General features: G+C 37.3%; 1 protein-coding gene across 4 annotated transcripts in view; it reads right to left on the bottom strand.

The window, feature by feature from the left end:
- USP25 (ubiquitin specific peptidase 25) overlaps positions 1-14,813 on the bottom strand; it is a 146,262-nt gene that overhangs the window by 50,312 nt on the left and 81,137 nt on the right. For all 4 annotated transcript variants that reach the window (XM_012539505.3, XM_004264459.4, XM_049709728.1 and 1 more), the window contains 3 exons: positions 13,987-14,135; positions 839-966; positions 395-490 (listed from right to left, as the gene is read on the bottom strand). In XM_012539505.3, the coding sequence (XP_012394959.2) occupies positions 395-490; positions 839-966; positions 13,987-14,135 (373 nt within the window). The remainder of the gene's footprint in view (positions 1-394; positions 491-838; positions 967-13,986; positions 14,136-14,813) is intronic.

The following is a 14,813-nucleotide window of genomic DNA, read 5'->3' as shown; positions in this document are numbered from 1 at the left end:
ATCTGAGTTTGTATCTTCTGTGTTAAGGAGAAACACTCAGTTACCGTTAGTTTTAAGGGAAATCTCAAGAGTAATATTTAGTCTCAGACAAGAAGAAAACTCAATCATAGATTAGTTTAACTTTACATCTATTTTTAGTACCATGCGTATTACATCTTTATGGTAGGAATATTTAATTTTAAACAATAAAATCATCTTCTAATGCCAACTATGAATTATTTTAGTCTCTAACGAAACTCAAGCCTAAACTATTCAAGAAAAATATCAATCCAGAATGATTATTTACTCCTAGAATTACAAATCATTCAAAGCAAATTTTAAATTAAAGCTCTAGACAGTCACTAAAAATATGACTTCCTATAGTTAGCTCATAATTTCACTGAAGTTTCAATACCTTTCAAGTCTCTGTTGTAATACTGTGAGGTAATCTTTTAGTCTCTTGATCTCTTCCCTCTTAATTCTTGTTATTTCTCTGTTTCTATGCATGTATCTTATCAGGAAAAAGAAATACAGCAATTATCAGTATTTGCAAATACAGAAGTAGACACAGTATTAAGTCTAGCCATCATCACAGAAGATCAACTCTTCCAAAATTTTATAATAAAACATCATACAGACAATACAAATTAGTAGTTTTCCTTATAACATTATTCCCAGTAACTATCCTTTTCTAAATAAAAAGGGAACTCCATTTTCCTTGACAAACAGTATTAGATACGTTACACAAAAAGTAAAAATTATTTTAAGGAAATTAAGCAAAATTTTCTCTAAGCACAATAAGCCTTCACTGGATACTGAACTGTTTCAAAACTATGTCATGCTGTATACCAAACCATACCTGTCCAGATATAAAACTTGAGGAAATTCCAATTTGTTGTGAATTTTTTCTGGTCTTCCCAATGCCTGATTAAATTCAAATCTTGACAATTCAAACGTTAACACAGGTGGTAGTTCAGTAAACCAATGCTGAAAGAAAACAGTAACAAAACCCCTTAATATCACCTTTCTGTTTTCTCCATTGCAATTTTAGGCACAGGATGTTAGTTAGCAGTGGCATTTTTATATGCATCATAATAATGCTAACATGACAAATAATTGATTGGGTATGCAATTTAGTTAAAACTCAACTTCCTCCTAAAAGTTTTTCACACCTTTTGAAAATTCCAATGGGGTAACACACAACCAGGAAAGAGAAAAATCTTCTAATGACTCTCCTTCTTCAATGATTAATTCTTTACATTAGAGTTTCTAACCCAAAGAGAAAGACACTGAATAAAAGCATGGCTTAGTATCTCAAGTTTTCTGGCTTCTTCAATATTATGTCACAATTACTACCAGGAATGGCACATATACTTAATACAATCAACCACACGGTCAAACACCTGTGACAAAGTAACATGTAAGAGGTAGTACACTAAAGAAAAAAAATATTTTATAGCATAAATGATCACAATTCTCATGCTAAAACTAGAAACTGATACTTTCCTGTTTTAAATTTAATGTTCCCACTGGAATTTTGACAAATTTGAGAAAAAGATTTATCACTAGGAAACAGAGTTTATACTGATGATAACTACATTTAATATTTTAAAAAATGACTAGTGCTTAAAGAATTGAATGCCTCACTGCTATGAGGCACTTCCTCCACACACTTTGGCAACTGTTCAGTTAAGCGTGAAATGCAACAAAACTTCAAAATTATTTCAATAAACAGATTCAAGCTTTACATAAACCTTATTTATTTAAAGAGAAAGAAAAAGGAAAAAACTTGTGAATTAACAAATACAGAAGTATAAATTAATGTAACAAGTATTTCTGAAGTGCTTATTTTAAGCCATGCAATGTACTTCTGTAAAAAGAAACTTGCATACTATATTGTGTATGGTATTTTCAAGTGCCACAAAAGGTCACCACATAAATGTCAATAAGTTAAGAGTATGCTAATTTAAATTCAAACATTCAAGAAAAAGAAAAGCAGAAACTGCACATGTGGCAAACTGAATATGATCTTGAAAGTTGCTACTTTTCTGTAAATAAAATCAATAAAAATAAATGGTTATTAAAAACTATTTCTCCCTCCCAAAATGCTAATGATTACCTGAATTGAGATTTCCTGAGTTGGATTTGGTTTACCTTTTACTAAAAGTTGAAGTTTAAGGAATTTGCTTTATGGATATTACCTGAAACTGACTAGGGAAAGTTATGGAAGATCTAATATTAGAAACATCTCTTAAGTTTTAAAATTTCTTGAGCAAAGTTTGCTTATTTGCTTTGTTCTCCCATGGCACTGGAAAGAATTTTTTTTAGTTAGCTTTAATCCACACCTAAAATTACTATTAAGAATTAAAATATACCCCACACATATCACAAGGAAAACGTCTGATGCCTTAGGATGATATTCTCTATTCCATTTTATAATACTCAAACAAGTAGATTTCAAGTACTATTACCTTCATTTTTTTGCAATGCTTTAAATGTTACTATTTAAAATTAAATCTAAGTATTAACTTTAAATAGTTAACATACTTTAATTCACGGGAACCTACAATGGCCAGCAGAAATGAAATGACCCAAATTGGTGGTATGCTTCTCTGTAAACCATAAATAGTCCAGGAAATAGGTTCCATATCTTATGAAAGAATGTTCATAATATATTATGTAATATGTCTCTGTATGGATCTGTTTCCTCCAACAGCAGTGACAGTTTTTTCCTACTACAGGAGTGGAAGGATTTCACTTTTTCATTATCATGCTGATCAGGATGAGAGATAGCCACACCATTCCCTAAATTCATTTACAAAAATACTATGGGTATGTCTAGCTCTGTGATTTTTAGATCATAAGTACAGCAGTACATAAGTAGAATTTCAAATAATATAAACCAATGAGACTTTTTTCTTTCAAAATATTTTTCCATTCAGTAAAACTCTATACTTTAACCCTAATCTAACCAGTATGCCATGCTGTGAGACACTGGTCATTAAAGGTAAAAATGATGCTTATATTCTCCATATCTCAAAACACATATCATTATGATTACTATTATTATTACTACATTATAAAATGAACTGACAGGGGTAATAGATTTCTGTAGTTAATGAAAAAAGAACTTAGATAATCAGCAATGGCAACAGCAGTACTCCTGAATTTACTGTAAATATAAATCTGACCTGTTAAAATATTTTCTAGAGAGAATGTGGCCATTTTTATGAGTAAATAGCTGATTTTTCTATTAATATGTTTTAACTACCTTGCTTTTGGAAGATTACATGAATATGGGGGGTGGGGGGGGGAGGAACAAGAAAAAACAGACCTATCATTGCAAATTCCCCACAGAACACCAAACAAAGCTAGGATATAAACTAAGCACGAGAAGAGAAAACTTGCAATTCCAATTCAAAAATTAGTTTCAGTCATTTAATTGCCTTCACTCCTTTGCCCTATGTATTTCCTATATAATATCTCCATATATCTAATATAGTACACATAGGTATTATTTCTATAACTTAGTTTTTTAATTAAAGCTCTGTAAAATTTCTCTCAGCACTTTGATTATAACTTGGTACAACTTTGTGAAGGGAAATTTGGCAGTACTTACATTTTTAAATGAGTATGCCCTGTGACCTAAAGATTCCACTTCTAACCATCCTTCATTCCTAAGTGCTCAAGGGTATTTACAGGAAGACATTCTTTGAAATAATTCTTTGTCCAACTACTGTCTCACAGAAGAATTACAACAATTTAATTTTATAAATACGGGCTACAGTGATACTATGCAGGTTCTAAATAGAATGATGTAAAGCTATATACTGACATGGAAGGATGCTCACAATATACTGCTAAGTAAAAAAATGCAAGTCTCAGGACAGTATGAACAGACAAATACAATATTTATATGTGCCTAGCAATCGTCTAAAAGGATGTACATCACACTATTAGTAGTGAATACCCACACCAGAAGTGAGGTGTTTACTCTTTGAAATTCTTTCTCTCCAACAGGCAATCAAAAAATAGCTCCAGGTTTCTTGGAGAGTATAACTCATTTACAATTGGCACACCATTTAATTAAAATTTATGATTTAGAAAAATATCTTACATATAATCATTTTTAATTTATTCAGTTGCCTCTTGGTAGTCATTACAGAAATGTAAACTCTTACAGCCCACTGGATGTTTTAACATAAGCAATTCTGGAGACTAGAGATCTTCCTATATTAGTTGGCCCCAGCTATTTCAGAAAAAAAAAAAAAAACAGATGTTTTCTGTATCAAAGTAAAATCAATAATTTTTATTAAATAATAGTGTAAGAGATAAAAGGTATTAACATCGGGGATTATGCCAATTTTGTTTAGAAACAAGCCTAAAATGCTACTCATTGGTCTTTATAGAGAAACAAAATAGCTTTTCTGAAGCACTTAATAAGACTATAATTTAAGGGTGCTACTAAACACTTTTAAGATATTCTGCTCTAGTCGGTGACAGTCACTTAAACCAGGCTGAATTATTATTGAAACTACTGTGTTCAGCAAATCTAGGCAACTGGTACTAGGAATCACAGGTAATCAAATTTGCTATTATTGATAGGAAGGCGGAAGATGGCGGAAGAGTAAGACGCGGAGATCACCTTCCTCCCCACAGATACACCAGAAATACATCTACACGTGGAACAGCTCCTACAGAACACCTACTGAAGGCTGGCAGAAGACCTCAGACCTCCCAAAAGGCAAGAAACTCCCCACACACCTGGGTAGGGCAAAAGAAAAAAAGAAAAAACGGAGACAAAAGAATAGGGACGGCACCTGCACCAGTGGGAGGGAGCTGTGAAGGAGGAAAAGTTTCCACACACTAGGAAGCCCCTTCGCGGGCGGAGACTGCGGGAGGCGGAGGGGGTAGCTTCGAAGCCGCGGAGGAGTGCACAGCAACGGGTGCGGAGGGCAAAGCAGGGAGGTTCCCGCACAGAGGATGGGTGCCGACCGGCACTCAACAGCCCGAGAGGCTTGTCTGCTTACCCGCCGGGGCGGGCGGGGCTGCGAGCTGAGGCTCTGAGGCTCGGGTTTCGGTTTCGGACGGAGCGCAGGGAGAGGACTGGGGTTGGCGGCTTGAACATAGCCTGAAGGTGTTAGTGCACCACAGCTAGCCGGGAGGGAGTCCGGGGAAAAGTTTGCACCTGCCGAAGAGGCAGGAGACTTTTCCTTCCCTCTGTTTCCTGGGGCGTGAGGAGAGGGGTTTAAGAACGGTGCTTAAAGGAACTCCAGAGACGGGCGCTACCGCGGCTAAAAGCGCGAACCCCAGAGACGGGCGCGAGCCGCGGCTGAAAGCGCGGACCCCAGAGACGGGCGCGAGCCGCGGCTGAAAGCGCGGAATCCAGAGACGGGCGCGAGCCGCGGCTGAAAGCGCGGAATCCAGAGACGGGCGCAAACCGCGGCTAAAAGCGCGGACCCCAGAGGCGGGCGGGAGACGTTAAGGCTGCTGCTGCCGCCACCAAGGGGCCTGTGTGCGAGCACAGGTCACTCTCCACACCCCTCTTCCGCGGAGCCTGTGCAGCCCGCCACTGCCAGGTTCCCGGGATCCAGGGACAACTTCCCCGGGAGAACGCACAGCGCGCCTCAGGCTGGTGCAAAGTCACGCCGGCCTTTGCCACCGCAGGCCCGCCCCTCACTCCGTGCCCCTCCCTCCCCGCCGGCCTGAGTGCGCCAGAGCCCGCGAATCTGCGGCTCTTTTAACCCCATCCTGTCTGAGCAAAAAACAGACGCCCTCCAGCGACCTACACGCAGTGGCAGGGCCAAATCCAAAGCTGAGCCCTGGGAGCTGTGAGAACAAAGAAGAGAAAGGGAAATCTCTCCCAGCAGCCTCAGAAGCAGCGGATTAAAGCTCCACAATCAACTTGATATACCCTGCATCTGTGGAATACCTGAATAGACAACCAATCATCCCAAATTAAGGAAGTGGACTTTAAGAGCAAGATCTATGATTTTTTCCCTTTTCGTCTTTTTGTGAATGTGTATGTGTATGCTTCTGTGTGAGATCTTGTCTGTATAGTCTTGCTTCCACCATTTGTCCTAGGGTTCTATCCGTCCATGTTTTTTTTTTTTAATTTTTTTCTTAATAATTAATTTTAATAACGTTATTATACTTTACCTTCGTTCTTTCTTTCTTTCTTTCTTTCTTTCTTTCTTTCCTTCCTTCCTTCCCTCCTTTAGACAAAGAATCATCCCAAATTGAGGAGGTGGTCTCTGACAGGAAGATTTATGATTTTTCCCCATTTACCTCTTTTAGTGAGGGTGTATGTGTATGCTTCTGTGTAAGATTTTGTCAGTACAGCTTTGCTTCCAACATTTGTCCTAAGGTTCTATCCGTCCCTTTTTTTTTTCTAAATAAGAATTTTTGAATTCAATAACTTTATTATACTTTATTTTATTTTTACTGTATCTTCTTTCTTTCTGTCTTTTTTCCTTCTTTCCCTCCTTCCTTCCTTCCTCCCTCCCTCCCTCCTTTCTTTCCTTCTTGCCTTCTTTCCTTCTTTGCTTCTTTCTTTCTTTCTTCCTTCCTTCCTACCCTCCTTTCCTTCTTTCTTTCCTCATACTTCTACTAATTCCCTCTACTTTTTCTCCCTTTTATCCTGAGCCGTGTGGATGAAAAGCTCTTGGTGCTCCAGCCAGGAGGCAGGGCTCTGCCTCTGAGGTAGGAGAGCCAACTTCAGGACACTGGTCAACAAGAGACCTCCCAGCTCCACATAATATCAAACGGCGAAAATCTCCCAGAGACCTCCAACTTAACACCAGCACCCAGCTTCACTCAACGACCAGCAAGCCACAGTGCTGGAAAACCTATGCCAAACAACTAGCAAAACAGGAACACAACCCCACCCATTAGCAGAGAGGCTGCCTAAAATCATAATAAGGCCACAGATACCCCAAAACACACCACCAGACGTGAACCTGCCCACTAGAGAGACAAGATCCAGCCTCAACCACCACAACACAGGCACTAGTCCCCTCCACCAGGAAGCCTACACAACCCACTGAACCAACCTTAGCCACTGGAGACAGACATCAAAAACAGGAGGAACTACGAACCTGCAGCCTGCAAAAAGGAGACCCCAAACACAGTAAGATAAGCAAAATGAGAAGACAGAAAAACACACAGCAGATAAAGGAGCAAGATAAAAATGCACCAGACCTAACAAATGAAGAGGAAATAGGCAGTCTACCTGAAAAAGAATTCGGAATAATGATAGTAAGGTTGATCCGAAATCTTGGAGATAGAATGGACAATAGAATGGACAAAATGCAAGAATCAGTTAACAAGGACCTAGAAGAACTAAAGATGAAACAAGCAACGATGAACAACACAATAAATGAAATTAAAAGTACTCTAGATGGGATCAATAGCAGAATAACTGAGGCAGAAGAACGGATAAGTGACCTGGAAGATAAAATAGTGGAAATAACTACTGCAGAGCAGAATAAAGAAAAAAGAATGAAAAGAACTGAGGACAGTCTCAGAGACCTCTGGGACAACATTAAGCGCACCAACATTCGAATTATAGGGGTTCCAGAAGAAGAAGAGAAAAAGAAAGGGACTGAGAAAATATTTGAAGAGATTATAGTTGAAAACTTCCCTAATATGGGAAAGGAAATAGTTAATGAAGTCCAGGAAGCACAGAGAGTCCCATACAGGATAAATACAAGGAGAAATACGCCAAGACACATATTAATCAAACTGTCAAAAATTAAATACAAAGAAAGCATATTAAAAGCAGCAAGGGAAAAACAACAAATAACACATAAGGGAATCCCCATAAGGTTAACAGCTGATCTCTCAGCAGAAACCCTACAAGCCAGAAGGGAGTGGCAGGACATACTGAAAGTGATGAAGGAGAAAAACCTGCAGCCAAGACTACTCTACCCAGCAAGGATCTCATTCAGATTTGATGGAGAAATTAAAACCTTTACAGACAAGCAAAAGCTGAGAGAGTTCAGCACCACCAAACCAGCTTTACAACAAATGCTAAAGGATCTTCTCTAGGCAAGAAACACAAGAGAAGGAAAAGACCTATAATAACGAATCCAAAACAATTTAGAAAATGGGAATAGGAACATACATATCGATAATTACCTTAAATGTAAATGGACTAAATGCTCCCACCAAAACACACAGATTAGCTGAATGGATACAAAAACAAGACCCTTATATATGCTGTCTACAAGAGACCCACTTCAGACCTAGAGACACATACAGACTGAAAGTAAGGGGATGAAAAAAGATATTCCATGCAAATGGAAACCAAAAGAAAGCTGGAGTAGCAATTCTCATATCAGACAAAATAGACTTTAAAATAAGGACTATTAAAAGAGACAAAGAAGGACACTACATAATGATCAAGGGATCGATCCAAGAAGAAGATATAACAATTGTAAATATATATGCACCCAACATAGGAGCACCTCAATACATAAGGCAAACACTAACAGCCATAAAAGGGGAAATCGACAGTAACACATTCATAGTAGGGGACTTAAACACCCCACTTTCACCCATGGACAGATCATCCAAAATGAAAATAAATAAGGAAACACAAGCTTTAAATGATACATTAAACAAGATGGACTTAATTGATATTTATAGGACACTCCATCCAAAAACAACAGAATACATATTTTTCTCAAGTGCTCATGGAACATTCTCCAGGATAGATCATATCTTAGGTCACAAATCAAGCCTTGGTAAATTTAAGAAAATTGAAATTGTATCAAGTATCTTTTCTGACCACAACGCCATGAGACTAGATATCAATTACAGGAAAAGATCTGTAAAAAATACAAACACATGGAGGCTAAACAATACACTACTTAATAATGAAGTGATCACTGAAGAAATCAAAGAGGAAATCAAAAAATACCTAGAAACAAATGACAATGGAGACACAACGACCCAAAACCTGTGGGATGCAGCAAAAGCAGTTCTAAGGGGGAAGTTTATAGCAATACAAGCCCACCTTAAGAAGCAGGAAACATCTCGAATAAACAACCTAACCTTGCACCTCAAGCAATTAGAGAAAGAAGAACAAAAAAACCCCAAAGCTAGCAGAAGGAAAGAAATCATAAAAATCAGATCAGAAATAAATGAAAAAGAAATGAAGGAAACAATAGCAAAGATCAATAAAACTAAAAGCTGGTTCTTTGAGAAGATAAACAAAATAGATAAACCACTAGCCAGACTCATCAAGAAAAAAAGGGAGAAGACTCAAATCAATAGAATTAGAAATGAAAAAGGAGAGGTAACAACTGACACTGCAGAAATAAAAGAGATCATGAGAGATTACTACAAGCAACTCTATGCCAATAAAATGGACAATCTGGAAGAAATGGACAAATTCTTAGAAATGCACAACCTGCCAAGACTGAATCAGGAAGAAATAGAAAATATGAACAGACCAATCACAAGCACTGAAATTGAAACTGTGATTAAAAATCTTCCAACAAAGAAAAGCCCAGGACCAGATGGCTTCACAGGCGAATTCTATCAAACATTTAGAGAAGAGCTAACACCTATCCTTCTCAAACTCTTCCAAAATATAGCAGAGGGAGGAACACTCCCAAACTCCTTCTACGAGGCCACCATCACCTTGATACCAAAACCAGACAAGGATGTCACAAAGAAAGAAAACTACAGGCCAATATCACTGATGAACATAGATGCAAAAATCCTCAACAAAATACTAGCAAACAGAATCCAACAGCACATTAAAAGGATCATACACCATGATCAAGTGGGGTTTATTCCAGGAATGCAAGGATTCTTCAATATACGCAAATCTATCAATGTGATAAACCATATTAACAAACTGAAGGAGAAAAACCATATGATCATCACAATAGATGCAGAGAAAGCTTTTGACAAAATTCAACACCCATTTATGATAAAAACCCTGCAGAAAGTAGGCATAGAGGGAACTTTCCTCAACATAATAAAGGCCATATATGACAAGCCCACAGCAAACATCATCCTCAATGGTGAAAAACTGAAAGCATTTCCACTAAGATCAGGAACAAGACAAGGTAGCCCACTCTCACCACTCTTATTCAACATAGTTTTGGAAGTTTTAGCCACAGCAATCAGAGAAGAAAAGGAAATAAAAGGAATCCAAATCGGAAAAGAAGAAGTAAAGCTGTCACTGTTTGCAGATGACATGATCCTATACATAGAGAACCCTAAAGATGCTACCAGAAAACTACTAGAGCTAATCAATGCAGGATACAAAATTAATGCACAGAAATCTCTGGCATTCCTATATACTAATGATGAAAAATCTGAAAGTGAAATCAAGAAAACACTCCCATTTACCATTGCAACAAAAAGAATAAAATATCTAGGAATAAACCTACCTAAGGAGACAAAAGACCTGTATGCAGAAAATTATAAGACACTGATGAAAGAAATTAAAGATGATACAAATAGATGGAGAGATATACCATGTTCTTGGATTGGAAGAATCAACATTGTGAAAATGACTCTACTACCCAAAGCAATCTATAGATTCAATGCAATCCCTATCAAACTATCACTGGCATTTTTCACAGAACTAGAACAAAAAATTTTGCAATTTGTATGGAAACACAAAAGACCCCGAATAGCCAAAGCAATCTTGAGAACGAAAGAAGGAACTGGAGGAATCAGGCTCCCTGACTTCAGACTATACTACAAAGCTACAGTTATCAAGACGGTATGGTACGGGCACAAAAACAGAAAGATAGATCAATGGAATAGGATAGAAAGCCCAGAGATAAACCCATGCACATATGGACACCTTATCTTTGATAAAGGTGGCAGTAATGTACAGTGGAGAAAGGACAGCCTCTTCAATAAGTGGTGCTGGGAAAACTGGACAGGTACATGTAAAAGTATGAGATTAGATCACTCCCTAACACCATACACAAAAATAAGCTCAAAATGGATTAAAGACCTAAATGTAAGGCCAGAAACTATAAAACTCTTAGAGGAAAACATAGGCAGAACACTCTATGACATAAATCACAGCAAGATCCTTTCTGACCCACCTCCTAGAGTAATGGAAATAAAAACAAAAATAAACAAATGGAACCTAATGAAACTTCAAAGCTTTTGCACAGCAAAGGAAACCATAAACAAGACCAAAAGACAACCCTCAGAATGGGAGAAAATATTTGCAAAGGAAGCAACTGACAAAGGATTAATCTCCAAAATTTACAAGCAGCTCATGCAGCTCAATAACAAGAAAACAAACAACCCAATCCAAAAATGGGCAGAAGACCTAAATAGACATTTCTCCAAAGAAGATATACAGACTGCCAACAAACACATGAAAGAATGCTCAACATCATTAATCATTAGAGAAATGCAAATCAAAACTACAATGAGATATCATCTCACACCAGTCAGAATGGCCATCATCAAAAAATCTAGAAACAATAAATGCTGGAGAGGGTGTGGAGAAAAGGGAACTCTTGCACTGCTGGTGGGAATGTGAATTGGTTCAGCCACTATGGAGAACAGTATGGAGGTTCCTTAAAAAACTACAAATAGAACTACCATATGACCCAGCAATCCCACTACTGGGCATATACCCTGAGAAAACCGAAATTCAAAAAGAGTCATGTACCAAAATGTTCATTGCAGCTCTATTTACAATAGCCCGGAGATGGAAACAACCTAAGTGCCCATCATCGGATGAATGGATAAAGAAGATGTGGCACATATATACAATGGAATATTACTCAGCCATAAAAAGAAACGAAATTGAGCTATTTGTAATGAGGTGGATAGACCTAGAGTCTGTCATACAGAGTGAAGTAAGTCAGAAAGAAAAAGACAAATACCGTATGCTAACACATATATATGGAATTTAAGAAAAAAAAAATGTCATGAAGAACCTAGGGGTAAGGCAGGAATAAAGACGCAGACCTCCTAGAGAACGGACTTGAGGTTATGGGGAGGGGGAAGGGTGAGCCGTGACAGGGCGAGAGAGAGTCATGGACATATACACACTAACAAACGTAGTAAGGTAGATAGCTAGTGGGAAGCAGCCGCATGGCACAGGGATATTGGCTCGGTGCTTTGTGACAGCCTGGAGGGGTGGGATAGGGAGGGTGGGAGGGAGGGAGATGCAAGAGGGAAGAGATATGGGAACATATGTATATGTATAACTGATTCACTTTGTTATAAAGCAGAAACTAACACACCATTGTAAAGCAATTGTACCCCAATAAAGATGTTAAAAAAAAAAAATTTGCTATTATTGAGACTGCTTAGAAACTGAATTCAGAGATGACAACAAACCACTGTGTATCTTAGGTTAGATGGGAAAACCTAGGCAGAAATTATATATTGTGGTATAGGGCATTCAGAGTATGAAGCCAAAGACAGAGGACAAACTAGATTTTTTAAAAAATAAATAATGACAATCAGAGTCAATGTAAGAAAAACATTTTTAAAAGCTAGGAATATGTGAGAAAGATTATTTACCAATTATTAAATTATTTACCAATAAACCATAGTGTGTTTCATTTATAAGCTACTTTGACAATGTGAGGAAAATGCCATCTCTTTTTTCCCTGCCCAAAGCCATCATTCTTTTGTTTAATAGGAAACAGATTGCACTTCATGGGGCTCTGCAAACCTGTTCCATTTTGGGATCCTTGGAAAGTCTCAATCTTTACAGATTTGTTTCCCAATCAATAAAATAAATATGCTTGATTGAAGTATTCTTAATTAAAGGTCTATATCAGAGTCATCTGTGGAGCTCTGGTGGCCATATACCATACCCCTACCCTAGATTCTGATTCGATAGCTTTGAAGTGAGGTGTAGATATCTGTTGAGAATCACTGAAATAGATGCTCTATGATGTAGAGAGAAAAACTATTTCAAATATTTTCTCTCTCTCAAAAAAACAGCCAAAACATAGTAAATATTATTTATTTCCTTTTTTGTTTGAGTGAGGGAAGAAAAGGAAATGAGGATGGCGATAGAATTATATCTTTTTAAAAAAGCATACAACTCAAATAAAAGCAATTTATTCTGAAAAATACAAGAACCTAGTCCCTTTTTAGATAAACAGAGATGCCATCACTTAATATTTATTAAGTACCTATTCAGAATAAAGACCTTGGCAACTTTTTTAATATGACTGAGACATTTCATTCAGTCAGTCAATATGTATTATGTAATTTTATCTGCAGTCACCACACTGCCCTACGGATACAGTAGTGAATGACACAGATGAAGACCCCCACCCTCATGCACGGAGTTTACATCTAGACAGCTATCAGCAATTGCTTAATGATGACTGATTTTGGCGCACATAATCTGTCCTTTATCGTTTACTCTATTATTCTAGAAGAATATATGGATGGAAGGATATACAGATGGAGCTAGAGAGATGAATTGAGAGATGGAGATAGGTTATTAGACAGAGACCAGTGGAGACAGATAAATAGGTTTGTAATATATTTTTTTAATTCTTTCTTTCTTGAGAAAGCAAGTTTTTTCATCTGCTCTTCAGGCAATCACACAGTAATTTTACAAGAAAAGGAGTGTGGTGTTGCCTACTTGGGTGTGGACATATTCCAACAATATTTGAGGTAAGTAACATATGTCTATATAAAATTCCACTCTAACATCAGTGTTTTTCTTCCTTACTTCCAGGACTAGCATGCTGTAATGGCCAGCACCATGACTGAAAAGTCTTAAAAGACTGAACAGTGTCCTAAAGGAGGATTTTAACATCAAATTTTGAGAAAAATTTTAAATGAAAATTTAACTTAGATTATAGAGTATATTGACTCTGCAGGTTTCCCAAATATGCATAAATTATCATAATTAAATCCAAATACATTTTCTGAGTATTCTCTCAATTATTAGTAGCTATATCCTTAGAGCTTTAAATTGCACTTCACAACATTTTAAGAAAGACCTGAAGGAAAGGGGAATAAAGATGCTAAACTCACCTCTTGGCCGGACTTTCCTGAATTTTCCGAATGTAAAGACTCAATTTCTCCTTCAATCATGGCAGCTTCTAGGCACTCATGTAGATCTTTGAATCCATTGACCTGAAGTGGGTACTGACCAAACATTTCAGTATTTTCAAATTTTTTACCTATAAGAGGGGGGAAATTAATATTCCTCAATATGGCCTTTTAGCTACTAAAAGTAAATAGATATATACAGTAATTATCTCCTGAACCTGAAAACTATAACTGTTTATGCTCCAGACAGTAGTAGTTGGTATAATTTTCCTATTGGTTTGTACCTGTACATATGTATATTCACATCCAGCTATGCTATAGATATTACACACCCCTATGTGTGTATGTAATTATATACATGCATATGTAAGTACATATTATGTATATAAACATACATATTTATATATATATGTATATATATATGTTTATTCTTTAAAAAAGTACCTTCTAAGGGTAAGAGAGTGTGCTAACATTGAGAATATATATAGCAGTGCACAAAAGAGATATGGTCTCTGAGCCGAGGAAACTCCTATCCTCTTCTGGAAAAAGACATTATACACATTAATTGTACATATAATTATGAACAAACAATTGTTTATAATTACAGATATTATAAAAGGGGTGGTGAGACAGAGTGCTGTGAGAAGGTATAAAAACGGGGAACAAACCTAGTCTTTAGGGCTGGAGGGTGAAGCAGGGAAAACTTCCATAGCAAAATGACATTTATGCTGAGACTGTAAAGGTGAATGGGAGTTGGCCAGGCCAGAACGTCGGGGAGCCAGAGTATTCTTGGCCAAGCAACAGCACAC

The sequence above is a fragment of the Orcinus orca genome, chromosome 5, assembly GCF_937001465.1.
Source record: "Orcinus orca chromosome 5, mOrcOrc1.1, whole genome shotgun sequence".
In the NCBI taxonomy this organism is placed as follows: Eukaryota; Metazoa; Chordata; class Mammalia; order Artiodactyla; family Delphinidae; genus Orcinus; species Orcinus orca.
Note: the sequence above shows the minus strand (reverse complement) of the source record. Positions and strands in the feature narration are given on the sequence as shown.